The sequence below is a fragment of the Athene cunicularia genome, assembly GCF_003259725.1.
Source record: "Athene cunicularia isolate RWA chromosome 1 unlocalized genomic scaffold, athCun1 chr1_part2, whole genome shotgun sequence".
Classification (NCBI taxonomy): Eukaryota; Metazoa; Chordata; class Aves; order Strigiformes; family Strigidae; genus Athene; species Athene cunicularia.
Window position 1 is genome coordinate 73,608,785 of NW_020799092.1, and position 27,542 is coordinate 73,636,326.

Consider the following 27,542-nt stretch of genomic DNA (forward strand, 5'->3'; position numbering starts at 1 on the left):
TATCCTTCCTTTCCCTTTTTAATCATGCAAACTTACAGTTGTCTTTTAAAACATTTTTAGATTCAACTTCAAGTGCCTCACTTGATACCATATGTCACACATTTCCTCTTCTTTTTGCGAAATGGCTTCAGATAAAACAGTTTAACCTTATTTTTCTGCTGTCTGGATTTTGTCTCTTGGTATTCAGAAGCTTCTTTCTATCTTAAATGTCATTCATTTTAAGTCGTTTTGTCAAATTTTGGTCACAGGTTTTAAATTCTGCACTGTTAATCTTCTTAACTAATATAAGAAGTTAAAAACTCATTTATTACAAATTGTACCATGATGAGGATGTGTGCCTACACAGAGCAGCTAAAGGGCAGTAGAAGATTACTGGTAGAAAATTAGTAAGATGCAAATAGAAAATGAAGTGACAGTAACAGGATGTAAAATAGACCAGACTTGCTCTAGCTTATGATGTCCAGATGCTTTTTTCTTTCTGCTGTACTCCTACCTTTCTACCACCTCTACCTTGCCATCACATTAGGTTTTAGCCATTTACATAATTTTCAGACCTACTGTCTTAGATTACAATGTCTAAGGAAGAACACCAAATGTTGCTAGTAGACTCACATGTCAAGAGTGTGAACATTAAAATCTAAATTTAACAGCATACCTAAATTCATGGGTTTTTTTTCTGAAGGCTGGTGTTGATTGGTTTATGCTGGATAATAATTTGCCTCAAATCCTGTACACTTAAATTGTATCTGAAATTTCATTCTGCTTCCTGAGTTCCTTTGTTGTATTCAATTTGTATAATTTTATTCTTTCTAGTTCAGAGAAATGTAAATCGATATCCAGGAACTTTTCTGAAATGCATTGCTTCTGAATGAGTGCCTTATTTTATTTTATTGTTGTTATTTCATGGTCATGAACATCCCAGACAATATGATAGCTGAGAAAGCTAAGCACTGTTTCTGAAGATGCATCATTCTCTCCATTGACCAAGGATAAGGCTGGATAACTGTAACAACTGACTGTTTCAGGTGATTTAAATCAAGTAAAGTAACTTCTACCCTCTGAAATTAGGCTGTATTCTAAGTCTAGAGGGAGTAAATTATCTAATGCCAGGAAAGAGTAAAATACTGAAAGTCTCAGATCCTCCCAACATACTTCCCTCTTGCCATCTATTAATCTTTCTCATCTTTTTTTCCTCTATTTCATGACCCAGTGTTCACTGGAACTATAAGAAATCCGAGATGTGTCTCCCTTTCCCCTTTAGAGTGTCCTGTCTATGGTGCTGCCTATAGAGCCTACGAAACTGAAATACAGTTTTGAAGCATCTAAATGCAGAAAGACTTCAGATTTGGTTTTACTTCACAGATATGAGTAATCTCCCTGAAAACAATGAAATAATTTGCTTAAGTTCCTTCTGAATGAGGTTCTGAGATTTCTTTTCATAAAAGCACTGTAATGTGAATTTAAATGCACAGGTAATTAATGTTCAAATTTGACAGATTGGCACATAAAGCCTAATCCCAGCCCTACAGAAATCAAAAAGTAGCCAGTGATCACAGTGCATCAGTGATCTGTTTTTAAAATCAACTTTAAAAACAAATATGCAGCACCCATATTCTTTCCCCTTATCCCCAATACTTCATAGAAATCTCTTGAAAAAATATTGCAATCTCTTTTTAATGCAATAATTTTAAAATGTAGCTATTGCAACTAAATTTAGAATTGTTTCATTCCTTCAGCTATGTAATAACTGGGGTAGTTATTAATGCTTATTTTTATAGCTCTTCTCATCTCACCTCTTATCAGATGGCTAGCACATTTAGAATTCTCCTTACAGCAGGCACTAACTTTCATTTCCAATCTTTATTTACCTGCTTAACATATTGGCTTCTACTGCAACATTGCTTCTGCTCTTTAGGAAGTTTTGAGGTGAATTTTGTTGCAGTTTCTCACACCTTTTTTATCAAATTTTACTCCGTATTGTCAGCCTGGAGGAATCCAAGTGATTTAGAAGTAGTAGTCCCAAAAGAGAAAAAAGCAGGTAGGGAAGCTTGAACTACTCATCAGGGTTATTTGACTACTGAAAGAAATACGCATATTGCTTTTAAGGTGGAAGATCCAAAAAAGACATTTTTCTAGAACATAAGTTTGAAAAATGAGAATAAAACCCCACTTATACTATGAGGTAGTAGTATACCGTGGTGTCAGTAGACACCAGTCTTGTAAATAATGAATTTGGCCTTTAGTGCACAAAATTTGATATTGACTAACATTAAAATTTTTGAAATAAGGTATGCTCATCTGAAATAAGCATTTCTTAGAAATCCTTAGAAGCACTTGAAAAGAGAGAAGTCCATTAGAAATTATTATATCTTATTATCAACAGTTCCAATGTTTATTCTGAGATATATTCAAGTTTTTGGTTTTGTTTGTTTGTTTTTTTTCTCCATTCAAGGTCTCAAGAAAGTCTGAGGAGTCATGTTTTCTTTAAAAGTCTGTTTTTATTATTTTTATACATCCTTCTATTTTCCTCAAAGAAACTTAGAGACAATTATTTTTAATGGCATTTAGATTCTTAAGCACCCCGTGGAAAATGTGACTGAAGTTACTAAGCCAAATAAGCACTGATGAATATGGTGCCTTTGATGTCTAATTTACATTCTGCTAGTTAGGTATGTAAATATGAAACTTCAAATTCAGGTAGCTAAATTTCAGAAGTAGATTAAAATTATTTTTCTGGTATCTTAAGTCCAAAACTAAAGAAAGCACTTAAATCTGTTTTTAAATATGGTCCCTGTTAAGGCATAATATGTAACCCCTATATTCTAAAATCCATAAAAGCTACTGCAAATTTGTCATTCTCCTGACTCAAGATGAGTGAAAACTAGAAAGCCACCAATGAAAAATGATTTATGCTCTAGTTTAACTGTTGCAGTAACTTAAATACTAGTTAATCCAAAGGGACATCACTTTTATCTCTTTGGGAAGTTTTAGAAGGGGTAAGTGTGGGTTTGTTTCTGACCGTACTGCTTAACTACCCAGACAAACACATAAGAAAGATGTTGTAGGTGTAAGTTGAAAAAACATCCCTGTGCTTTTATTTTTTTTCCACAAAAGGAATAATTTTTCACTTGGATTTAACTTCTCTTACTCAAATGGGTAATGTTGCTCATTAGAGTAAATCATTGCTTCATATGAGTAAGATGTCTGGCTTTTTGTAAGTAACTGAAATCTACAGCTTCTCCTACTTGCTTCTTTTATCTGCTTTAAAGTATTTCCGTATTTATTACCTTTAATACTCTATGAAATATACTGATTGTAAATATAATATCTAAGTCATTAAGTGTTATCTAGCTACTTGTTGCAATGTCAGCTAAAATCGATAACTTTTTTTAAGGGTTTCTATATCATTCTTCTACAAAAAATAACAGACATTTTCCTTTATTTGCTTTTATCACTCTCTTTAAGACTTTTATTTTGTGGTTCTGGTATGTGACTGTTTTTATAATGTCAAGAAAGTACCTTGAGTTAAAAAATTTATTGTGCTATAATCTTTGTACAGAGAGATTTAGCATTTCTGTATTAACCATCCTTTACACTGTAGTCCTACTATCACCCTTCAAGGTAATTCTTTTTACAGAAGGTCATGGCTCTTCGATGTCTGTATGAAAACACATTTGGACAAAGAAATAAGAGCCAAATTTGCAAACGTACAAACGACAAGCAGAAAGGACTTGTATTCCAGCTTGCTTTCCTGCAAAATCCTTTGAAAGGCTAAACAGCCCTTTCAGTGCAAGCACTAATCTGCAGACTTGTATCACTATGTTTGAATGTAATGAGATTCCAGTAAACACATGCATTCCACATCAACACAGCAAGTTCAGTTTAAGAGCAGCTTATTTTCAGTTACTTTCAGGCAGCTAAAACCAGACCTGAAACATTATTTCCACTGAAATGAGAATGCCTGTGCAGGGATTTGCACCACTTTAGTGAGACATTCACAAGTTTTAATATGGACAAGACTTAAGTCATGCGGAGAACTCTTTGACGATCAAAACTTTTCCTGCTTTATCCAAATTTTCCATTTTTTGGCTCCCTTTTTTGATTGAGGTTAAACAAAGTCAACTTTCACCATTATTGTTCCACTTATCCACACCAATCCTTAAGAGAATAAGTCTTGTACTTATGTCTGAATAATTTATTATTATATTATGCCTGTTGGAAGAATCTTTGTGGCCTTGTTCCACATTAAATAATGCCAAATCTTTCCATGTCCTAAATTTGACACGAGTTTCACAGCTTTTTAATTAGGAATTGAAAATCATGATCCAGACTAAACTCTACTGATTTCAAGGGATTTGTTCTTCAACAAGTATTCCAGGAAAAGACCCTACGTATAGCAGCAGTAGGCTGATGAAGACTTACTCCTGCATTACTCCCACACTTGAGTAATGAAACCAGATCCCTGTTTCTTATAACAAAAGTTGATGAAATACATAAACAGAAAGGTTTGTTAAAACAGAATAAAATAAATTGTTATTCAGAAAAAGTAAATTCAGTTAAGCACCTCAACCGCCTCTAATTAAATTGAATGCGCCACCATGACTATTGTTGATATACCACCTTCATGACCACTGATGCTTAGCCAAACAGAAAATAAAACTTGGATCAAGTAAAGGGAAAAAACAACATCACTATTGCTCTGCAGCCTTCTGTTCTTTGACACATGGTTTGTATTGTAGGTGTACGCATATCCCTTATGAAACTCTCTGCAAGCTTGTAAATAAACGCTGGCTACAGAGAGCAATGTTGATTTACACAAATGGCAAAATGCTTTCAGGTTTCATGTTCGTTCCATACTTCAAACAACCTGGAAGTATAGGATGAAATGATTAGAGAGTTACTGCTTTGAAAAAGTAATCAATGCCATTTGTTTTCTGATTACACGTTTACTGGTTCAAAATTTAAAAAGAAATAGATCATACCGCAGGGCAAAATAACTCATTGGAAGACAGTCTTCCTCTCTTAGACTTTTTTTTTTTTTAATCCCCCTTCAAAAGCTGTTTCCAGATTTGGAATCATGTTGGATTGATCAGCTTGTGTGCTTTTACTGTGCCCAAGAAATAAAAATCTGTATTATCTGAGAAGCTGCAGCACAGAACACTGACAAATTCTTTGAGAATCCTGGTATTAAGACTTTTTTTCTATTTCTTTACACTTAACATGTTATAACTTTGTGTAGGCTTGGCCCTTATGTATATAGAGGGTTTTTGAAGGGCATCTAAAGATTATTCAGTGGACAGATAGTTCTGTCACTGCTATTAAGCTTGTCTGGGGATTTTTTTTTGGCCCAGAGACATGGGATCATTTTCACATGACAATGACTGAAGCTTCATCTTTCAAGAAATCTGAATTGCAGAGAGCAAAACCAATTAAGGCCGAACCACCTGGCTTCAGCAGAAGCCTGAGGACTGGAGAAGAACCCGTAACATTGGTGTCATCCTCAATCAAAATGTGCAGCAGCTTTGCATATCACCGATAGGATGGTGCCATCACTGCTAATTATCTCACTGGCATAAAAACACATATCATAGCATGAACAAGGCAGATTTGTATCAAGAATTCTTCATCTTTCCTTTTCCTTTGCCAATACTTTCCTAGCTGTGTTGTGAGCAAAGATTTCTGAAGCATGAGACAGACTTTTTTCTCTTCTGTTTTGTCAAAAGACATGATCAGGCAAAGCATTTAAATAAGGGTAAACTTAAGGTATGTGAATAATGTCATTGCCTGGAGCAAGGCCAATGTTTCAAGAGGACAGCAGAGAGATGAACTTTACACCTTCTTGCTTACACATCAAAAGGTCTCAGATGAATCATCTATTTATCCAGTGGATTGTTTCGCTTTAAACAAAGAAAAAGAGCAGAATATACTGTGTATTTGTCACTGCCAGTTTGCATAATGCTAGGAAATTATTTTTTAAGTCAAGATCTATGAAATGAGATTTCAATCAAGCACAGAAATTATGGGGAAAAAAAAAAAAATCTCTCATTTCTGTAGTGCTCTGCTCTGTCACTGGTGTTGCCCATATCATAGTCCTACTTGAACGGGTGATGAGAAATGTTTATATCCGGATCAAGCCTCTTGCTCAAATTTCCTGGTGTGGTTTATATTAAATACAGAAGGCAGCAGCAAGCTAGTAATCCCTGAAAGCATCCTTCTGATGAGTCAGACTGAGCTGTTAGCAAAACTCTAGTAACTTGTTACCAGGCATTTAACTCCATGTAGCGCAGAGGTGTGAAAAGAATCAAGTGAATTTTAATACGTCATCCTAGCGGTGCTACTCGAGCTTTGCACTCATGCAGCACATGGAATGCGACCATGATAATTTTGACATTTCAGTTCTCTTCAGCAATTTTGTCACTGTTCTTATTAATCCAATATCATAAGAATTATTTCACATAGAACAACAGCCAAGATTGTTTTATGTTTAAAAACAAATGGGCATATCTTCAAGTCCTCAAATTTCTGCCACCAATCACATTTATATGCTAGATATTCTGCACATAAAATAGATTACTACAAGGCTGATATTTAATTTGCTTAATTAATTTCATTGTGAAGGCATGTTTGAAGCCACATTACTGAAAGATTCCTCCAAGGTAACCATTTAACAGCTAAGTACCCTTTAATTACTTTGCTGTAATGATACACATCTAAGACAGATATTGTTATACTGTGACATCTGAGCACTTTAACCTAAAGGTAGTTATTAGCACTCCCATGCAAGATTCATTATGGATCATATTTCATTAATGGAGAGTATTGTGTTCTCATCTGATTATGTACTTGCGAACGTTTATTAACATATTTTCCTGAGTGTCCCCATGTCGCAACTCAGAGAATTTCATAAATCAGGTAACATTTCTTAACTAAAATATATGCAGCCATACAAAACAAAAGTTGTATGACAGCTCTTCTGGAACTTTTTGCTACATACGCTAAATAGGAAAAGAGTTGCTTAGGGCCGGACAGTGTATATAATTATGATTAACCAAGCAATACTTGAAAATGAAAGAATTAAAATGCAAACCAATGCTGTACTGCAAGAATCACTACTTGTGATTTATATCACTACATGTGAGAAGACAGTCCAAACTTGCAGATGACTGCAAATGTACACAAATCAGAATAGATTAGATGACATAGCATGTCACCGTCAATTCTAATAGGCATGAATTCATCATGATACATTTATTCATTCTGCACAATACCTCTTTTTATCTAAGTTTTCCAGTGGTGACTGGTTTTTCATCCAATGTGTTTCACACATTCTTTTCTGACTCACTGAGCTAAAGAAAAAACACATATTTTTTTAAATAAAGTTTCCTTCTGGGAATAAATAAAAATAACCATATGTGAATTGTCTACAGCAAATAATACAGAAGCTGAAGAGAAAGAAAAGAGAAGGTATTAGCTCATCTCTCCTTGAGTTCCCAAGTAATGGTGGAAAGTTACCCACCCTTTTCCAATGAAATGAGTTACTTAAGAAATAACTAATTTACTCAAAGTCCACAGAGGCATGAACGAGTCAGAGGCATGTGTTTCATCTGAGTCAGGTCATAGTCACTAAATTATTTGTCTTACATAAACGACGAAGAGGTGATGGAAGGAACAGAAGGGCACAGTACATTTCTCTCACAGGAATGGTATTTGAGGGAAGATAGAGAGTTTCTGTACGTTTTATGCTCAGGAGCTCAAAGAGGAGCCAGCACATTTCCAAACAGACTTATTGAGTGTCACAAACAGAAAGCAAGTTGTTACAAACTATGTAAGCTAGAACTGAGGATGAATGGAAGAGTAAATAATCTTTTTTTTTTTTTTTTTTTTTTCCCCAGCTGACTTCAAGTGGTTTTATTCTTAGCTTTCGAGGACAGAAAGAGTTGCTGTGATCACTTAGTCTGATTGACAGCATCACACAAGCAGTAGGCATATGGGACAAGCACAAATATTTAAAACACTGCCTGTTTCAGTACTATTCTTAATCTCCCCCAGTCTTTCAGCAGTAAATTGATAAACTCTTAATGGCAAAAGATACAGGGACTAATGTGTAAGTAAGATAATTATTGATGCTTACGCACTGCTTTAATGTCTGTTATTTTTATGTAAGTTTATGCAGTCCCATGCTCCTTCCATGCACAAAATACAATCTCAGTCTAAGTCATGACCCATTCTTTAAACTGGATTTTCTTCCTGCTGACAGGTATTATTGCAAAAATCAAGTATACCTTGTTGTACTGGGTCTCTATTCACATAAAATTATTGTTTAAAGAATCAAAGCATCAATATTTAGCATTATTTTCTTACTGAACTATGGAATAGTGGAATTTTATGCTTTGAACAAACTTAGAAACAAATTTGAGACACTGTATAACACAGGGCAGAGAGGACTCAGTTTCAAAATATTGGAAAGGCAAGGAGGCATCTGGAAAGTATTATGAAAGCTTTTTCACATTAATATGAGTCTGTACATAAAATGGGGATGCTCAAGATAGCAGACGAGCAATTATTTCCTGTTCCACCAGGCAACTGCTGGAAATACCTATGTACTGCTGTTTACTCACAGAAATAGTAGCTTCACCTGCAGTTGCTCTGCTTTTTATCAAAGGAGAAATAAGATTTAATCATTGTGGAGAAGCCAGTTTTGTCATGCCAAATGCAGCTGTTGATGAAAGAAAGAGATCTATAAGGAGCTTGGAAGCACACCAAGGAGGCCTCCCACTGTGGAAAGTGACTTTTCTTTCCTGAATCTGTTTGAAAGATTGCTTTTAAATCCATGAGTGTACTAATCTTTCCTTTGGGGAAATGCCCCTTTTTCTGGGAATTCTGAATGAGTGTGACTCTTGTGGCCAGAAGCAACATCAGGAGGAGATTTTGAGGAGAAACTCAGGCATGAGCCTCTCCATCACGGCTGCGCAGCCTGCACCACGGCCGCACACGGCTTCCCTGGGACTAAACACGGGCCAGTCACCGTGCCGATGTACCATGAAGCTCACACATTGTGAACATACAGAAACTATGAATATTAGGTTGGTCTGAAAGCATGAAGATAGGCAGTATTTTCAGGCTCGCATGTAGCTTGCAAGAGTTAAATATATCCTACAGCCTTTAAAAATCAGGCCTGAAAGGCACTGCACAACACAGCAGCTTTCATAAAATTTTAGACAAAGACCAGTGAAGTTAGCTAACATCAGTAGGCTCTTGGTTAGGTCCTCATGTCTGACTATTTAATATAACTGGTTGCTTTGCTATTCTGTGTTACACAGCCTCGTGGCCTGTATGTGGAGCATCACCCACAGCTAAAACCTGCTGTGCCGTGACCTTGGGTGTTTAAAGACTATTTGACAAGATGTTTGTACTGAGTTGCAAATGCAATGCAGTCACTTCCTGCAGCAGCAGAAATCACACTTAAAATGTGATTCTTCTTCATGAGGTCAGCCCCTGTCAACTGGATTTTTGTGACATGGATCCCACAATGAACAATGTTGCTTTGATGCTGATCTATCCAAATCTGAGTTTAGTAACTCCTTATTTCAGTTTTGCTTCCTCCTGCACCTCTAAATCAAGAAATAATTCTATTTATAAGTCATTTCCTCAATTAAATCAGTCTATAGTATAGGCCAGCTTTCCACTGTTTTTATTACATTGGCTTCCCAACAGATGGTGGTTTGTTATTTTATTTTTTTCTTCCCCTTGTTGGTTGAGAGATCAAAGGATTTAGCCATACTTGTCTTTTGTTTTGGGAGGTGTGTGGATGAAATTTTGCATATGTTGCATGGCTGTGAAGTTAGGTTAATGTTTTCAATTGTTACTCCAAAAAGAGGCAAATGCTGAACTTCTGTCTACTAGCAATAGTATGGGCTCTGTTGATGAATGAACATAATATTCCCACACAGAAAATTGCATCAGCATCTTAATATGATTGACATCTCTCTTAAAAGTACAATCTAAGTCTGTAATGAATTAGGAAAACTGTATTATCTCATGGTAGAGTAAGGTAATCATGTGGCAGTGGGAATATTTACACTGTGGAAATAAATAATTCATCATAACATCTTTTAATTGATAGGAGAAATAATGAACTTGCAAATGCAAACACTGGGTGTATTTTCAGCTCTTCTGATAGCCATTGCTAAAATTAATTTTCTGAAAGCAGTCACTAAACTCTGAGTCATCACTCTAACAACGCTGAAAAATAATGTTTTTTCTGTGACTATACAAATAAAGAGTGAACCTCTGTCTTAGCTATGCCAGTATAAGTCATAGAGAACTCCACTGAAGACAACTAGTACTAGAAAAAAACACTCCACATTTTTAAAAAAAGAAATTAAACCCAGATCCCGAGTGTCTTTAACTCGACTCACTCATTATCTGAACATATTCAAAGTTACCCATGGTTTTATGACATGGATGTACAAGGGAGACATTGCATGTGGTGTAAGTGAAGATCCACTCAGTGGTTCTGCATGTGTGTGTGTGTGTGTACACTCCACTCTGACAATTTACTTTCATGGAGGTCTCTTTCTATCTCGCTCTTTTTTTCTCTCCTCCAGCAGCATAACAAAAGTTTTCCCACAGTTCCGAGACTCATTTCTTTGAATCTAATGAATATGTTGACTGGCTTCAGTTTCTTATTCATGGAAGTCATTCAGCTGTGGCATACTGTATACAGTTCTCCACTGTAATCAACCAGAATTTCTCAGCCACAGAAGGCGAAAGCCATGTACGGTAAGGGAACAATGGTCTTCTCAGTTATCTCAGTGGAAGCATGCTAGTGCATAGATTTCTCTCATTAGGAGGCAGGGGGTTCAGATTTGACACTATCATTCACACCGGACTCTTTTTGCACTGAGAAAATCTAAAAAAAAAAAAAATCTAAAACCAGTTACTTTGTGCAAGTTGTTTTTTTTCAGCAGTGGAGGAGAATATGCAGGTTCTTGCTACTATCAAGCTTCATTTGTGTCACTGCATGTCTCTAGTGACCAGACCAGATCAACGGAAACACCAGTGCTCTCTACAGACCGTACCCTTACCAGTTCTCTCTCATCTCAGGGAAGTTTTCAATTAAAACCAAACTGTAGACTGTGGAACATCACTTCTGGGGTGACTTTCATCTACATTTTCTTTAAAACATATTTATAAAGTAATATGCTTCTGGATTTTTTTTTTTTAATTTTTTTTTTTTTAAACTCAAGAATAAACTGGGAGGTCTGCCACAGCAATTTGGATATATTTATCAAGTCCTAAACAAAAGTGAGTTGCTGAATAGCTGAACTGGTCAGACTTGAATAATACTAGGGGTTTCATTAGTGGTTTCTGCTGTGCAACAAATGGTCCTTACGGTTGTAAATTCCATGTCTTTGTTCTGCTTCTTGTCATATCTTATACCTCCCATCTGTATGACTTACTAAAGGACCGTGCTTCCATTTTGCCTAAACCATATATGTCTGTAGATTGAGGAATAAAGGTGAAGAAATAAAATAGCCAACCGCACTGTTTTGACTTGTGATAGTTTAAAACTTGATTTAATTTCCTGCATGTAAATGTTCAACTTGTAAATCTCAGAGTGAACCTCAGACATAATTACTGACTTTCTGTCACTTTAGACATAAATAGATTCCAAATTGCTTAGGTGTAATTATGAAATATGCAAGGGCAGGACTGAATGCATTAAATGACAGTTGAAAACCTACGATGTTCACATTTCCTGTCAATGATTAAAGCATGACCCCTTTGCTAAATACCTTCCCCCCCAAATGATATTTGTACTGCATCTGAATTTTAAGATACTGAGTCAGATCCTTTGCACGCCTATGATTTGGAATAGTTCTATTCTTACAAATACACCATTACATTGGTAAATGGAAGATCCAATGGATCAGCTAGTTGTCAAATATTCAGCTGTCATAAAGGCACGTCCTTCTTAATTGGATATGTCAGGATAATGAACAGTAGCTGCAAATTTAAATTATTATACTTTTAACTGTGTGGTTTACATCAAAAGTTTAGTATGCATTATAATTTGTATTAGAAAATTGATTCTTCTCTTGTTAAAATAAAGTACTTGGAAAAAACATCTTTCAGAATTTTTCTCTTCAGTGTCTCACTTTGCTGAGGATGAAATATCCGTAGCAGCTGTGTAGACTTTCCCAGCAGTGAGGGGTAGGAAAGATGTCAGCCATTGCTGCCATGTGTGCTATTCAGTTGAGAGAAGTTTACCTCATAAATTAAACTATTCCAACAGCTAAATTATCGCATAAAGCCTAACAGTCCTACTTTGAAAGAGCTACTCTGGAAATACATTTTTATTGGAATTATATTTTGCTTGGGGATGACAGGATGAAGCTTTGAAAAATCTGAGTTTTCCTGGCTTAACTTATCTTTTGACAAAACAAGTGTTCAAAATACAGCAAAAGTCAAAAGAGATCTGCAGTGTATACAAAGACAGGCCTTCATAAATAACAACATTTAACAGTGAACCTGATTAATATCTATTTATAAAGGGGTTTATGGAGTTTTTTTTTAAAAAAATTTAAATGGAAATCAAGTTACCTCTTTAAGATGACCTTCTACTTCCGTAACTTTATCACAAGATAATGCCACACAACAAAAGGTGCCATTTGGGGCATAGCACTTGACCCATAAGAAATATGGGCTTCTGCATGACAGTGCTTAAAACAACAGGCAGAGCTTCCAACAACACACTCTGGTTTCCTTACAGAAATATTTGTTAGACCTTACCAGAACAACTGGCTCGTTTTGATTGTCTCGTGAAAAAAGGACATTTATGTTGTCTGTCCCTTCCCTGTACTCTGCTTGTAAATATTTATTGTCTTCGGGTTATTGGAAAGTTCCCACAGCATATCCCTTACCAACCAGTGTCATAGTGAATTGTGGCTTGGAAAAAGTATTATATGCTATATACAGCTACTTATAAAACTATGTACTTCCAAACTGCTAGGAAGGTTATAGCTATGCCTAGATTTATTCTTTTTAACAAGTGGAGGTAAATTGTACATGTGTGAAAAGCCTGATTTTATCAAAAGAGTTTTCACACAGGGTGGCCAAAGAGACTGGAAATCGATGTCATGTGGAGTAGCAGAAGTGATGGTCTGCAGACCCAGCAGCCTCCAGAGGAATCAAGCCCCTTTATTTTGTGATTTTGGCCACTGACCCTGTGAGATGCCTGGACAAATGTGTGCCTAACACTGACTGTCCTGTTATCTGCCATCCTCCACAGAGAAGAACATCAATACAGCAAAAACATCCAGTACCTGGGATTTCCCAGTACATCAGAAATCATTATCCTGCTTTTCATGAAACAAGGTGAAATATATCCGTCTTTAAACATCTAAGAGATGTATTCTTTTTTTCCCTTGACAAAACTACCCAGGTGAAGGAAAGAAGTGCTCTAAAAGGTAGTTACCCTGTACAGAAGCTAGAGAACTGGCTCTTCAGTTTTATTTTCATGTATTATAGTAACACGATATCTAGTGGCTTGAAAGGTTAAAGCACCTCTGAACTAATATAGGCTGTTACAATCTGTAAACTAGATCTCCCTTTATTGGCATTTCTCTGTGATTGCAGTGATGCTTAGAACTAGCATGGCACAAATAATAGTTCTATCACACAATTGTTATATCACAAATGAGAATAATCTTTTCACAGCATCCTTTCCCTTCATATTTTCTCTATATACTTAGTAAGCTTATAAATGCCATATAAAAGTATAATTAATTAGATGGAAACCAAATTAGCCTGAGATGATTCATAACTTAAAAAATCATTTGCTCAAATGTTTCACTTGAAAACCACAGGTCAGAATCTTAACTGATGTAAACTGATACAGCTCTGCTGTCTTCAATGAAGTTAGGCCAATTTATGCCACATCTGCTACTACTGAAGTCAATGATTCACCCTGAATTTTATGTTAGACAATGAAACACAACATGTTTTCTACCAACGGTAGCACTGGTCCTTCAAGTAATGTGTTCCTTCACAGTCATTCTCTTAGGGAAAAAACTGCTCTTCCATCACTGCATACATATATATAACATATACAGACATATATACAGACAAACAAAAAAGACAAGATGCATAAATGTATCAGAACAGGATATCCATTACTTAGAAAATGCACTGTAGACATCTTCTAATGTGAAGTAGAGGAGGGATAAAAAAAAAAGTGGAATGTATAATTCAGCAAAATTTTATGAGTTAACCCAAAGATTTGTAAAATACAGAGTCCGGAAAAAGCAAATATGTTACAGGTGGTAGCGTTATATAACTTCATATGCAATAACTTAATGTTTTATGTACACCATAAATCTGACCTAAATTTAGAGCTTCTTTATTGATTAAGAATGAGAAATAACCTGCAAGTAAAGTGATCCCAGATCTTTTAAGTTCATCCAGTTAAAAATGAGGCTTAATCTATTAGACAATGACAAGAAATTTGGAACTGGGAGACAAAGAAAGAAGCTGGGTTAGTTCTTCAGACAGTGTCTATTGATTTACCTCTGTTGAAGAAAACCTAATATATTCCTGCTGAGAATCTGGCAAACAATTTTGTACAGCTCTTGCAACACCAGTCTGCGCATGGAAAAAAAAAGGTTCTATAGGGCATTCCCTATACCTCCACCTGTATGTAAGGGTTAAGTAAATGGAAAATCCTGTTCTTTCCTTAACAGGACTGTTCCCTGCTGGTTCACACGAACTACCCCAAAGGGAGCCCTGGGGAAGGGGAGCAGGGGTCCTTCCCCCTGCTCAGGCTTGCACAGGCAGGTGCATTCTGCATCCTGTTGTGATTTTCTAGTGGGTTTAATGCACCTCTGTGTCTCCCTGCAGTTGGATTTGTTCCTTTCAAGCACAGATCTGACTTGTGTAATTTTGCAATTGCTAAGTACAACATTCCTACACATCCAATCCTGTTTCCTCAGAAGTCAGTGGGAGCAGGACATAGCTTTACTAATTACTTTCTTGTTTTGTCTGGTAATTGGTTTCTTGTATTATATTGCGTTATGTAGAGAGAAGGCCACACGTTGCCTAACCCCGGATCCCTGAAGTTGGTGTAGGTGTCTGTGTTAGGTCATCTCACTTAAACGCATGCATATACAATATAGACATCTGCAAATGCACCAGTTTGCCCCATTCAGTGAAAGTACATATATACAGCCTCCCCAATGGATGATCTCAAGCTTTAAATTAGGCTCTCTGCAGGTATTTTCTGTGTATACACATGCTACGTTCTCTCTAAATATGTTCTTTCCTGCTTACTCATGTCTTACATGCTTAAAGTCTATTCAAACATTAACTTTATTCTTCTCTTTAAATGCTGTGGTTATTCACTTACACATCTGGAATGGATTTAAGTGAAGATTAGTCTGCTTTACTCCTTAGACTGCGGTGTAATTCACAACATATTAGGTTGTATACATTTGCGCAGATCATTTTTAATCAGATGCACAGCATGCTACTCATATCCTTTTACCTTTTTATTATTATTTCTGATACTGTACTTCATCAAACTCAATTCGACCTGCCTAGTTTCATCACTGGAAATGGTTTTATTCAAGTATGGAATGAGGCTGTGATATGCTGCTTCATATAGAAGAGATATTCAACAGATATAACAATTCATATTCCCATTACTTTATGACTGTCACACAAAGTAATTTATTTCCTCCCCCCAGTCATAAAAGTTGTACCATGTTCCAGCCTCCTGCAGCCTACTCCAATTGCTTCCAGTGTCTACTCTATCGCTTGCCACTCTTTTCTTTAAATTTCACTTCTCCATCCCCTTCAGTTTGGCACACACTAATTTCCTCTCCTCCACTGGACTCGGGCAGGTGGATTATACTGAGAGCTCACATAAACAAGCAGTCTTATTAGACAGTAGGTACATTCCCTGACAATTCCCCTAATCAGTTCACATTTACCTCTCTAAGTGCTTGAAAAATAAATAAGCAGATGGTGAAGTCTGTTAATTTTCCACAAGTGTGGCAGAAAATGAATCTTCAGGAAATGTTTCAGATGGCAATTTTTTAACTCAAAATCAACCACTTGCCTTCGTTTACAGTTTTTACCTATTTTAGTATGCTAGGGAGGTATAAACTATACATGATACAGAAGCAGTAGCCCTTTGACACGTCCAGTGCTGCTGTCTGACTTGACAACATAAGCCATCTGGCTCTCACAGATGCAGTGTGCAGGGGTGCAGGGGTTAATATTTTATAGCCCCCCCCCCCATTCGTGGTGTCTCTAATAGCTACTGTCAATCAAGCACCCTCCTTTTTCCCAGCTCCCAGAGGAGATGCACATTTGAAATTCCTGGCTGGGTGGTATGAGAAAGGAAGAGGAAAGAGCAGGCTCTAGGTGAGAGACAGAGACAGGCCAGAATATCTTTCATTGTAAATCTGATAAATTAATTTATTCATTTGATTTTCACTTTTGCAAGGGACAGAAGACAGGCTGACTGTCAGATTTGTCAAAGCCTGAGAAGTGGTGGGTACTGCTGCCTCCTGCCTGCCCCACTTTCTCTCTGCATGGGCAGACCTGGTCTGAGAAGGCAGTGACCCCTCATGCACCAGTGTCCAGAGGATACAGAAATTTGTGCCCCTTGAAGGGCAGGTGAAGATGATTTCACTCATAGTTTATGTATGAAAAGGAAATCAAAATCTAAGAGTGTCTGAGGCAGTTCAGATAAACATACTCCTGACTTCCCTGGTTTGCGAAGATGAAACCCAGCGTCATGAGAGTGATTCAGGCTCAGGGGGACTAACAAACTTACTGCATAAATGACCAAAGAAAACAACAATTTAGGTTTTGTTTATAGTTAGGGACTACTTAAAAGAAGCTAAACCAAACATCCTCTTTCAGCTCCAGGGCCAAACACATCACCGACTTCAAAATCCAGAATGTTAAACCAAGGTTGGAACTGGCCTCTCATCCCCGATCATCCTTTCTATAAATCCTTGATAAAGTGTGTGTTAGTTTTATAGTACAGTCATAAACCAGCCAAATGTAGAAGTAAATGACCTCATACCAGCTATCTCTCTGCAGATAGATTCGCTTGGCAGATAGCCAAGAATTGATTGACACACATCTTACGGAACTAGAGTTAATTAATATGTCTACCAATTCCCAAATGGATCTCAGGAAGCAGAGAATCTGTTTAATGCAGTAAGCAATGACATACTGTGTGTGGTCAAGAGACAATCACTAATTGCCAAGAATGCATTCTGGAATAAAGCATTAAAGAATATGAGAAAAAACCTTTCTACTTTGCAGCTCTTTTATCCCTTCAAAACCTTATGCTTAGAACATTTTAAAGACTCATGTTTCAAATATCAAAAGACATTTTGATAGGAAAAAATGGTTCCCAGACTATAAAGTCAACACTCAAAAGATCTGTTAATTCTAATCTTAAAAAAAACGAGTCCTCATTCGTTTAACAAAGATGTCTTTATTTTCAGGGAAATCTGCAAACCTGGATTGCAAAACCATAAGGTGACTTGAAAGAGCTATTCTTCAGTGATCTCAGAAGCTACAAGTAACACAGCTATGGATTCACCCGTAAAACATATCCATAAATTAGTGACTGCTGAAAACACATCAAGAGTCTGGCTGCTAAACTGAAACAGGCCATCGAGCAATACTCAGGTAAGCCAGACTGAGAACAAACTGAAGTGGACTAATTTATATTACATACTCATTTTAACAGGGGAAAAAAAAAAAAAAAAAAAAAAAAAAATTTCTGGAGACAAAAAGTATTGAAACGGAGCACAGAGACATTCTAGTCAAATCTTCAGCCACAGAAAACAGCATTCCTTTCTGTGAGTGATAGTGTTTTTCACCAGGGAAGACCATGCTTATCTACTTAGTTATGACGATCACTGACAAAACAGTACAAGAGCTACTGCAAGATTTCTGCAACACTAAGCAAAAATCAGCAAGCTACAGATTTTAAACAATGGGGGAAGACAGAGAGGAAAAGTGATTTATTTTTCAATAAAAAGTAAGGAAACAAAACCTAGGTCACATACAAAAAACTGTCACTGTGTTAGGACAAATCTGAGAAGTGGGATTTATGAATGTGTGACACTGTTTTAATTCCCAGCTAGGAGAAAGCTGCCGTGGTGTCAGAGTGTACTGACTAGTAGGAGACTAAAGAGCAGAGTTGGCCCCAGAATAAACACAGAAGCTGAACTAACCTTCTTATAGCTGGTGTCTGTCCTGACCAAAAAAAAGGAGCGTGCTTTTAACTTCATGAACCAAGTAAGATGAGCTTACTCATATTTATTTAAGCCCCTGGGGGAAAAAGATGCTGTGTAGGGGAGAAAAGTACAGATTCTGCTGTGATTTATCAATCAGCACATCAGCACCTGATTCAGGAGCAGGTTTTACCAGATCCACTCACCAAGCCACAGAAACTATTGAGACTGCATTTTGGCAGGAAGAGATCATGGCTAAACACCAATAAAGATTAAAAAGAAGGAAAAGAAAAATACTGTTTTACGATAGTTTACCTCAGGATGGCTTCCAACTTCAATATAGGTGCAGACTGGATGAAAAGCCCCTGTTCCACAAGCGTACAGGTGGGTTTGGTTGTAAGCCTTAAGCACCTTGATGAAATTAGCACATTCTCTCTGAAAAGAAAAGGGAAAAAAAAATTATCCACAGAGTTAATTCAGTGATTATGACTAATGGGAACTCTTCTGTGTTAGGGATGTATGGCTGAATGAACAGATTTTAAAAGCGTGATCATTTCATGCTGTTTATAAGCTTGTTTATTGCTAAACATCTAATAAATAGCTTGATTTAGTTTCTCATTTAAATATCTTTGGTTGCCATTTAATAAAGCATCCACCCCTGAAGAAAAGACTACATAGAAAAAAAATCCTAATTTCTGTTTCAGACATGTTTTATCTTTGTAATTTATGCTATTGCCATGTTTGTAAGACAAAACCCATTTATAGAAATGTGTCAGAATGAAATAATGAAGAAAAATGGACCAACTGTTTGCTTGTATTCAATTAAGTAACAATTAGAAGAAAGATGGGCCAGATGGAAGGAGCTGATGAAAACCAAATCATTGACATAACATTTCTAACAATAATATGAATGCTGCCTCACCCCCACTGTCTGTGTTTAAGGGCCAGCTTTACAAAGATGAATGCATATGCTAAACTTTAATGCAATTATTGGCAGCCCCTAGAATGTGAGCTTTCTAAGACTTGGACTTTACACTTTCTACCTAAGTAAATGATCCATCACAAGTAATTCTATAAAAACTTAGTAGCAACACTAATAGTCCCTAGTACAAACATTATCTGTTATCTGTTAACAAAAATGTCATTATCAATGCCTAATGTTATTAAAATGGAAATGTCTAACCTGATAGTCAAGACGTCAACTTTTTCTGTTTATCTAATATTTTTATTTCAGTCAGGTCTAACAGTGAAAAGAAATACGTCAATGCCTGCAAATTGGTCTACTGACAACTACAAATAATAGATTTTAAACAGGAGAAGAATAAGAACATTGAAATAAAATAGTTATTTTCAGTAAAATTGGTGTTAAAAATAAAGGAAACTTTTCTAGGCATATTTGATGACTTCTTTGGTACAGCAGAGCTGTACCTCTCCAGGTGGACCAGGGCCCATGAAATAACACCCGAGCTACTGCCTTCACAGAAATCTCATCCACTGGCATCATCCATCTCTGTAACTTGCTTGCTAATTAAACCAGAAACTTTCAAACACAGAACAATGGCTTGCCAGGAAAATGCATGTGCAGTTTGAGGCATGCCTTAGGCCACCACAGGGAAAAGCAATGAATTTACACAGATAAAATACCGATTCCCTGCCTTACACAAAGGACTGTACTGAAACAACATTGTTCTTCCAATTTTGTTGCTTATCTGTGTAATAGATAATGGTGTGTATTAAAAAGAGCATCCAGAGAAAAGCATACAGAATCTTACTATGTCCTTGGCTTACTGCTGATAAATTAAGTTATCCTTCCAATTGAGATGGAAGAGAAAACATAGAGATAGTTAAGCTAATTCAACAGAAAATTGAAAGAAATAGAGATGGATGTTACCATGGGTCTCTCTTAATTCTTTCCCTTCTGATCTTTTTTAATAAAAACTCATGCAATTTCTGGTGTATACATAGTCTTCCTTCCACACATGTATAAATATGAACATATATTTATTATACATATATGTATCCACAGACTGCTTTCCACTTACACAGGGGTAGGGTACTAAACAAATCCCTGGCATAAATCATCAAAATTACAAGGTATGTTTCAATAGTGCTCTTAATGCTGTTGTCCTTTGATGCTTTTAGTAAAAGAACTATGGAAAAAAGTAAAAGAACTATGGAAAAACCATTAAAGAGTGTAAATAATTCAATGCCTGTAAGAATAAAAGTGGGCAAATGCTGCAAATTCATGTAACATCAAAAATGAACAAAACTGAAATAGATCCTTTCTTAAACTCTGATATTCTGTGTTTCAGACAGAGCATCTGACTTTTACTCTGCATAAATGAAAACTGACCAATGATTTTTGCATTATTAAACAATTCAGAATTTTCTCAGTGTTGCATCTGGCCAAATTTAATCACACCACTTTTTCAGTAGGACTGTTCTTTGCCCTGTCTGGTTTGATGTATCACGATTTAAAAAATGTCTTTGTGGTCTCCTATGCTTTATTAAAGCTTTCAGAAATTGTCTACCTGAAGAACACAAAATGTTAGACACCAGTGGACACATACCTTCGCAAAATGCTGTGAGCACGTGGGCTAGACCCACAGCCAGTGTGAAACAAAACAGATTGTGCTGATTTCAGAGGAGCTATTCTGATTTACAGCAACACGCCACCTGTGACTATATGCACTCGCTAAATACTGTTCAGCTGCTTATCTGTAATATACAGCAAGAAGGTATTAGATCGCTAATACTTTAAAGGTGAGATTGAAAACCCTACTTAATGTAGGGACCATCTTCTTTGATTTCTATGGATGGAAATTAAGAAAAATTCTATCATCATCTTCACTGAATTATTCCAGATTAGCTGGGGGGGGATTAACTCTATCATAGCCATATTTATGTTTCAAGGGTTCAGGATTGTTAGTAGCAAAAATGTGTTAATATCACTAAAGTTACTCCAGATTTAGAATATACTTCCAAGAGCAGATTTGTCTTATTCATCCCTGCTTTTAAACTCTCCTTAATTCCTTGTACAACATATTTTTACCACAGATGTCTGAGAAAGACACAACCAAGTTAAACAATAGGGAAGGTAAATACCTACAGCAATAAACCTTTGACTATGACAAATAAATTTCTATAACATTTAAAGTTCCTAGTCCAGTTCAGACTGCTCTTATAGCTTCCCCGTGTTTTATAGCTGCATAAAGGAACCATTAAGGTCTATAGAGTAAATTCTCGTACACCTCCCTAACAGATTAGGTTTCTTTATATATTTTACACGGTTGTAAAAAAATAAATAAAGAGGGGTATTAAACCACAATAAATGACATCAAAGTAACGTTACAGGTCTGATTTAAGCCCTTGTCAACTCAGGAAGTTCAAAGTGAAGTTTCTGCCCTGCCTGGGAGACGGTGCTATTCTCCCTGGAACAATACAACAGACGCATTGACTCCAATTGCAGAGTAATCAGATTCCTTCCTTTGTCTAATTGTGCTCAAATACAGCTGCACAGGTACACACGTACAGCTGTACAGCATCATGTGTGGAAATGTTGTACCTGTGTGTTTGATATTCTGAACTTAAGAAGAGTGCTTTGTGATGGTAAATCTTAGGTTTTCCTGGTTTATGAGACGCAGCAACCAAAAAAGCTTCTCATAGATCTGAAATCCAGCAACTTCAACAGCTTTGAATGATTTGCTCAGACTCTAAATCTCAGCACACACATATGACGAAGATATTCTGATCAGGGAAAGCGCGTGTGCACTGAATGCAGTTCGGGTTTGCCACTACATGAGACTTGGGTGACAGACTCATTTTCAGTCTCTGTTTCCCCATTCCTGCCCTCATGGCAAGGCTCCTACAATGGCATTCAGGCAGCGCCAGTTGTGAAACCTGGCAGACAGCTCTGCTGGTCCCGACACCGGTGGCTACGTCAACTCGGCTACAAAGCAACTCCCCGACCCCTTGGCTGGAGGCCGGGAATGACTTTGGGTGTCCTCAGCTGGGCTTGTCCCACTTGGCAGCAGCATCTGCCCTTGCCAGACCCCCGGGCCAGCTCTATATTGTTAGCATGAAGATCTGTGCCAGCAAAATGAGGCATTTCACTACATGATCTCAGAGTGTAAGGCACTGGAAAGGAGACAAAGACAACAAAAGAAATGTAGTATCTCAGTAAAATACAGCAGATGGGAGAAAATATCCACCGGAGGAAGAGGAAGTAACCCAGAGACAGAAGCTTTAAGGAACAAATTGTCAGGGAATTTAAACACTGTGACTGCATGTGAGTTCATCCCCCCAGTACCTTTGTACCCATTTTCACTTTCCCCCGGAAAGGGATGATGTTTAAAGGGAACATATTCTGGATGTATCCATACCCTTTGAATATTGTTCTTTGTTAAGTAAAACAGCTGAATGAAAAAAATTAGACTTTTAAAAATTATTTTCCAGGTGGAAATCAGGGGTGTTTTTTTCCATATGTTAAAGCAGGGTGGTGTAGGAGTTTAAAATACTTTTAGTCTAATAATATGAATGAAAATGAATGCAAGGTTTGCAAAGTTCTCTGTAGGCAGGAAAATATTACTTGGTCGGGTTATAAATATAAATTTTAAAGAAGAGGAGCACTGGAATCCCACAGTGAATCATTATGAATTCTTCCAATTAATAATCCTGTTTATTATAATGGACAGCTTAATATTAAGAAGCTTTCCTTGTCTATAGAAAGCTAAACACTGGTTTATGCCCTAAAGCTTGAGTTTACATATACATACATACAGCAGAAAGAATAAGTGAATGCATATGGTGCAGAATGATTGAGGTAGGTATTCAAAGAGAAAATGAGATACATTGTGTGGGAGTTACTGCAGTCCTCAAAACCCCCATTCATTTATCTTGCCTACCCCTGGAGAGGATTAATCTTCATTTATATTTCAATAAATGGTATAAGGTTTCCCCAAGGGCTGTAGGTTCTGCCTTTGGCCTTGTAGAGAAGTACCTCTACCTTAAAACCCAAGCAGCTAAGCCTCTACATCATGTCTGAGACCTTCTAGCATAGCCTGAGAGGTCTTTCTGTACAGACGGAGAGAATATTTTTAGATAACTACATTTTTTTTATTTTTACAGTGTAACTGCTAGCTCTGCTTCTGCAAACAGTCCTATGATGGCACGATCTCCACTATATTCTCCAAAGCATGTCCAAAGAAATGGTTCGTGCCCTGTCCTGGCTCTGCCATGTGGAGTGGCTGAAGAACTCACCCCAAATGTTCGGAACAATTCAGTTTGTTTCTCTGCTTGAAGGAATATGGAATATTTCCCTCACCAAAGCCCAAGCAGACACTACAGTTTTCCTGGGGTTTGTCTGGCATATAAGGGCACAAGGACATCCAAGTGAAGCAATTCTACCTTGCATACATGAGTTAAAGGGTCATTTGGCCACCTGGAGGGAACAGTGCTCTAGAAATTTACTGGGTATTGCTGAGTAAGAAAAGGGTTTTAACTTCAGGTACATTATAGATGTTTACACTTTCTCTAAACTTGATTGAGGAGGCTGTAGGGCTCAGATCCTCAGTTCCACAATGACAGTTTATTGAAATTAAAGTGGCTAAAACCATTTGCTTCATACTATGGTGACACAGTCAAAGCATCAACCCCACTGCAAATTCTGCTGTACTGAACTCCTACTTGTAGAACAAGTTGAGAAATTATTAGACTGTCCCTTACATTCAGAGTGTGAATTAAAGTCAAACAGGTCCAGTGTGTCTGGACAGAGATCTTAACTCTAAATTTCAATTCCAAATATTGTATGGTATGTATAAGGGCAGAGGGCCTGTCTTGAAGAGAAGATAAAGTGTTAATTAAGTTTTTCAGAAGGGCACCCACTATTTAAAGATAAGTATGTCTGACTTACTAACCAAACATACACATTCATTTTTTAAGAATTTTCTGATATTTATATATATCAAATTGATAGAAGAGCTTATGCAGAGATTAGCCTGAAAAAATAAATTAAAAAAAAAAAAAAGTCTGCAACCAAAATCATAGGAGCCAAATGCAGAAAGATTGAAAAACAAACACTACAGATATGTAACACTGATTAGGCTGTGTTATGCAGACTTTTCCCGGACAGTTACAAAAATAAAGTCCATCCATCTGTCAAAACATCTGTTCCATGTATGAAAATTAAAACAGAATTTAGGTGGTTTTTATGAGTTTCCAGTAATTATCTCTCTTCCAGAAGCCTGGAACTTACATCCTTCGATCTGGATTACTGATGCAGCAAAGTTTTTACTGACATCTTTTCAAGTGGAAGTTAAAGGGTAAGTCCCTGTGACCAACTAATATCCAGATTTTTCTCCTTAAGAAAGCTGTTTCTTTTTTTTTTTTTTTTTTTTTTTTTTAACCAACATTTGGGTCCATACTGCTTCTCAGATATTACAGCAAATGCAAATAGCCAGATTATGCAGGGCAATAAGAAGGCTAAATAATCCATTTCAGAATCATTAGCTTCAACAGTTTTCTGATGATTTAATCCAGATAAGGATCAGACCCTGTAATACATTCTTCCTTTAATTCAGCCTTCCCACATAGCCAAGTGATTAAAATATCAGAAGGTTTTGTCTGAACTGGATGGACAAGGGGATTTAAAGCTATCATCTAACAGCTGGACAAACAAAATAAATACGTGTTTTGTCTTTCAAATCAAAACGGATGGACAGTCTCCTTATAAAATCCCATGCATGAGTTTAATTAATATGTTTACTTTTTTTTTTCTTCTGTCTAATTAGTTGAATTCTCAAGTGACAAGGTCAGGGATATCCATGGAGAATAAGTAATCCCTGATATTACTGCTGTCATTCAAATTTATCACACTGATGAAAGACGTTCTGGACTTATCAGGGAGCTTTTTAACTTCTCTCTTCTGCTAGTTGGCTACTGCCAGCTGCGATCAGTTCAGTCTGTATTGGCTAGGTAACCTTTTCAGCATGGAGCAGCACTGCTTCATATTTCTGGAGTGTTAGTGTAATAAATATATATGTGATTGCCATGTACACAGATGATCGATTCCCAGCTAGATCCTGCAAACACTTTAGCGTGTCAGTAAATATGTGCAAGGAAGTCCTCTTTTGGGTGAGCTCTAAATGGCATGTGCTTTCACAGCTCTTATTCCTTGTTGCTTGTGTGCAAGTTTTTGTAAAATGCAGTAACGTTATTTAAAAATTATTACTGTTCGCTTCTTTCTATTACAGTAACACTTACAAAAATACTGGCCAAAGAACACAGTCTGCTTAAGCAGGCTCAGAATAAGCAGGAAACAAAGCAAATTATTCCAGTCCAGTTAAAATGCAATGATCTTTTAAAATTTTATTTTATTGGAGTAAGCGAGTTGGTAACACCGCGGCAAAGCTATTGTGCTAAATGCTGCAATTGCAGTAACAGGAAAGTCCCTAAACACTAGGAGCTTTGCACAGGCTCTAATGGGTGGGGAAGGCATGCCTGGCACCTGTACTCTATGAGATAACCTTCCAGCTCAACCTGTATTTGCAGGTGCATGATTTTACAGTGGGGGAGGCCAGCTGGCATGAAAACATTTGCAGACTATGATTTATGACTGTGTACTCCTTGCAGTTTGGATCAATAACATCACTTCCATCCCTGTTTTGTCATTATTATACCTTGCAATTAGCAGGATCAATGTTTTATAGTCCTACTCCCTAGTCTGTAGTGCTGAGTGAAGTAAGTTGAACAGCTGAAGTACTGGGGTCTGTGTTGCAGAAAAGGATTTCTATTAACTTAGTTCTTGGGGATTACATACCCATTAGCCTAAGCTTTATAAGCAGTGTGTATTGCATCACACGCACACAAAAATTCTATATAAACCTAGGATACATCTAGGTAAGCAAAATACTTAGCCTCTTTTATAAAGCTATGTTATTTTGTGGACTGAATTCTAATTGTACTTGTCTTTCCACATCAGAGCTCTGAAAAAACTGGCAGATCCCCAGATTCAGTGACCCTTGTATTGGAGTGTGATCTGGAGGACTTTATATTGGTTGGTTCTTTAGGACTTGAACACTCTGGAGATATCAGGAATGACACTACTCCTGGGCATGGTGACCACTGCCAATATTGCAGAGGAACCATTGATTAATTCCATATCCAGACTTTCGTCTGCTGTCAAAACACACCCTGAGAAATTTCAGGTTGAAAATGCTGATAAGGGTTGATAAGACATTTTTGGTTGCCTAGTACAGCTTATTGTACTTCCAGTTATCCTTCCAATTAAGTTTATGCCTGTTATCTCTCTGATTTTTTGATATGACAAGAGTTCATGTGAATATTTAAAATGTAGAATTTACTCAAGTTGCAGGATGTCTGCATGAATTTAAACCATTAAAGAGTGTAAATAATTCAATGCCTGTAAGAATAAAAGTGGGCAAATGCTGCAAATTCATGTAACATCAAAAATGAACAAAACTGAAATAGATCCTTTCTTAAACTCTGATATTCTGTGTTTCAGACAGAGCATCTGACTTTTACTCTGCATAAATGAAAACTGACCAATGATTTTTGCATTATTAAACAATTCAGAATTTTCTCAGTGTTGCATCTGGCCAAATTTAATCACACCACTTTTTCAGTAGGACTGTTCTTTGCCCTGTCTGGTTTGATGTATCACGATTTAAAAAATGTCTTTGTGGTCTCCTATGCTTTATTAAAGCTTTCAGAAATTGTCTACCTGAAGAACACAAAATGTTAGACACCAGTGGACACATACCTTCGCAAAATGCTGTGAGCACGTGGGCTAGACCCACAGCCAGTGTGAAACAAAACAGATTGTGCTGATTTCAGAGGAGCTATTCTGATTTACAGCAACACGCCACCTGTGACTATATGCACTCGCTAAATACTGTTCAGCTGCTTATCTGTAATATACAGCAAGAAGGTATTAGATCGCTAATACTTTAAAGGTGAGATTGAAAACCCTACTTAATGTAGGGACCATCTTCTTTGATTTCTATGGATGGAAATTAAGAAAAATTCTATCATCATCTTCACTGAATTATTCCAGATTAGCTGGGGGGGGATTAACTCTATCATAGCCATATTTATGTTTCAAGGGTTCAGGATTGTTAGTAGCAAAAATGTGTTAATATCACTAAAGTTACTCCAGATTTAGAATATACTTCCAAGAGCAGATTTGTCTTATTCATCCCTGCTTTTAAACTCTCCTTAATTCCTTGTACAACATATTTTTACCACAGATGTCTGAGA

The 27,542-nt window shown here is 36.8% G+C and overlaps 1 protein-coding gene across 1 annotated transcript in view; it reads right to left on the reverse strand.

The window, feature by feature from the left end:
* The window catches only part of SEMA3A (semaphorin 3A), a 333,234-nt gene that overhangs the window by 80,940 nt on the left and 224,752 nt on the right, over positions 1-27,542 (reverse strand). The window contains exon 6 of the mRNA XM_026868121.1: positions 18,582-18,701. Within this exon, the coding sequence (XP_026723922.1) occupies positions 18,582-18,701 (120 nt within the window). The remainder of the gene's footprint in view (positions 1-18,581; positions 18,702-27,542) is intronic.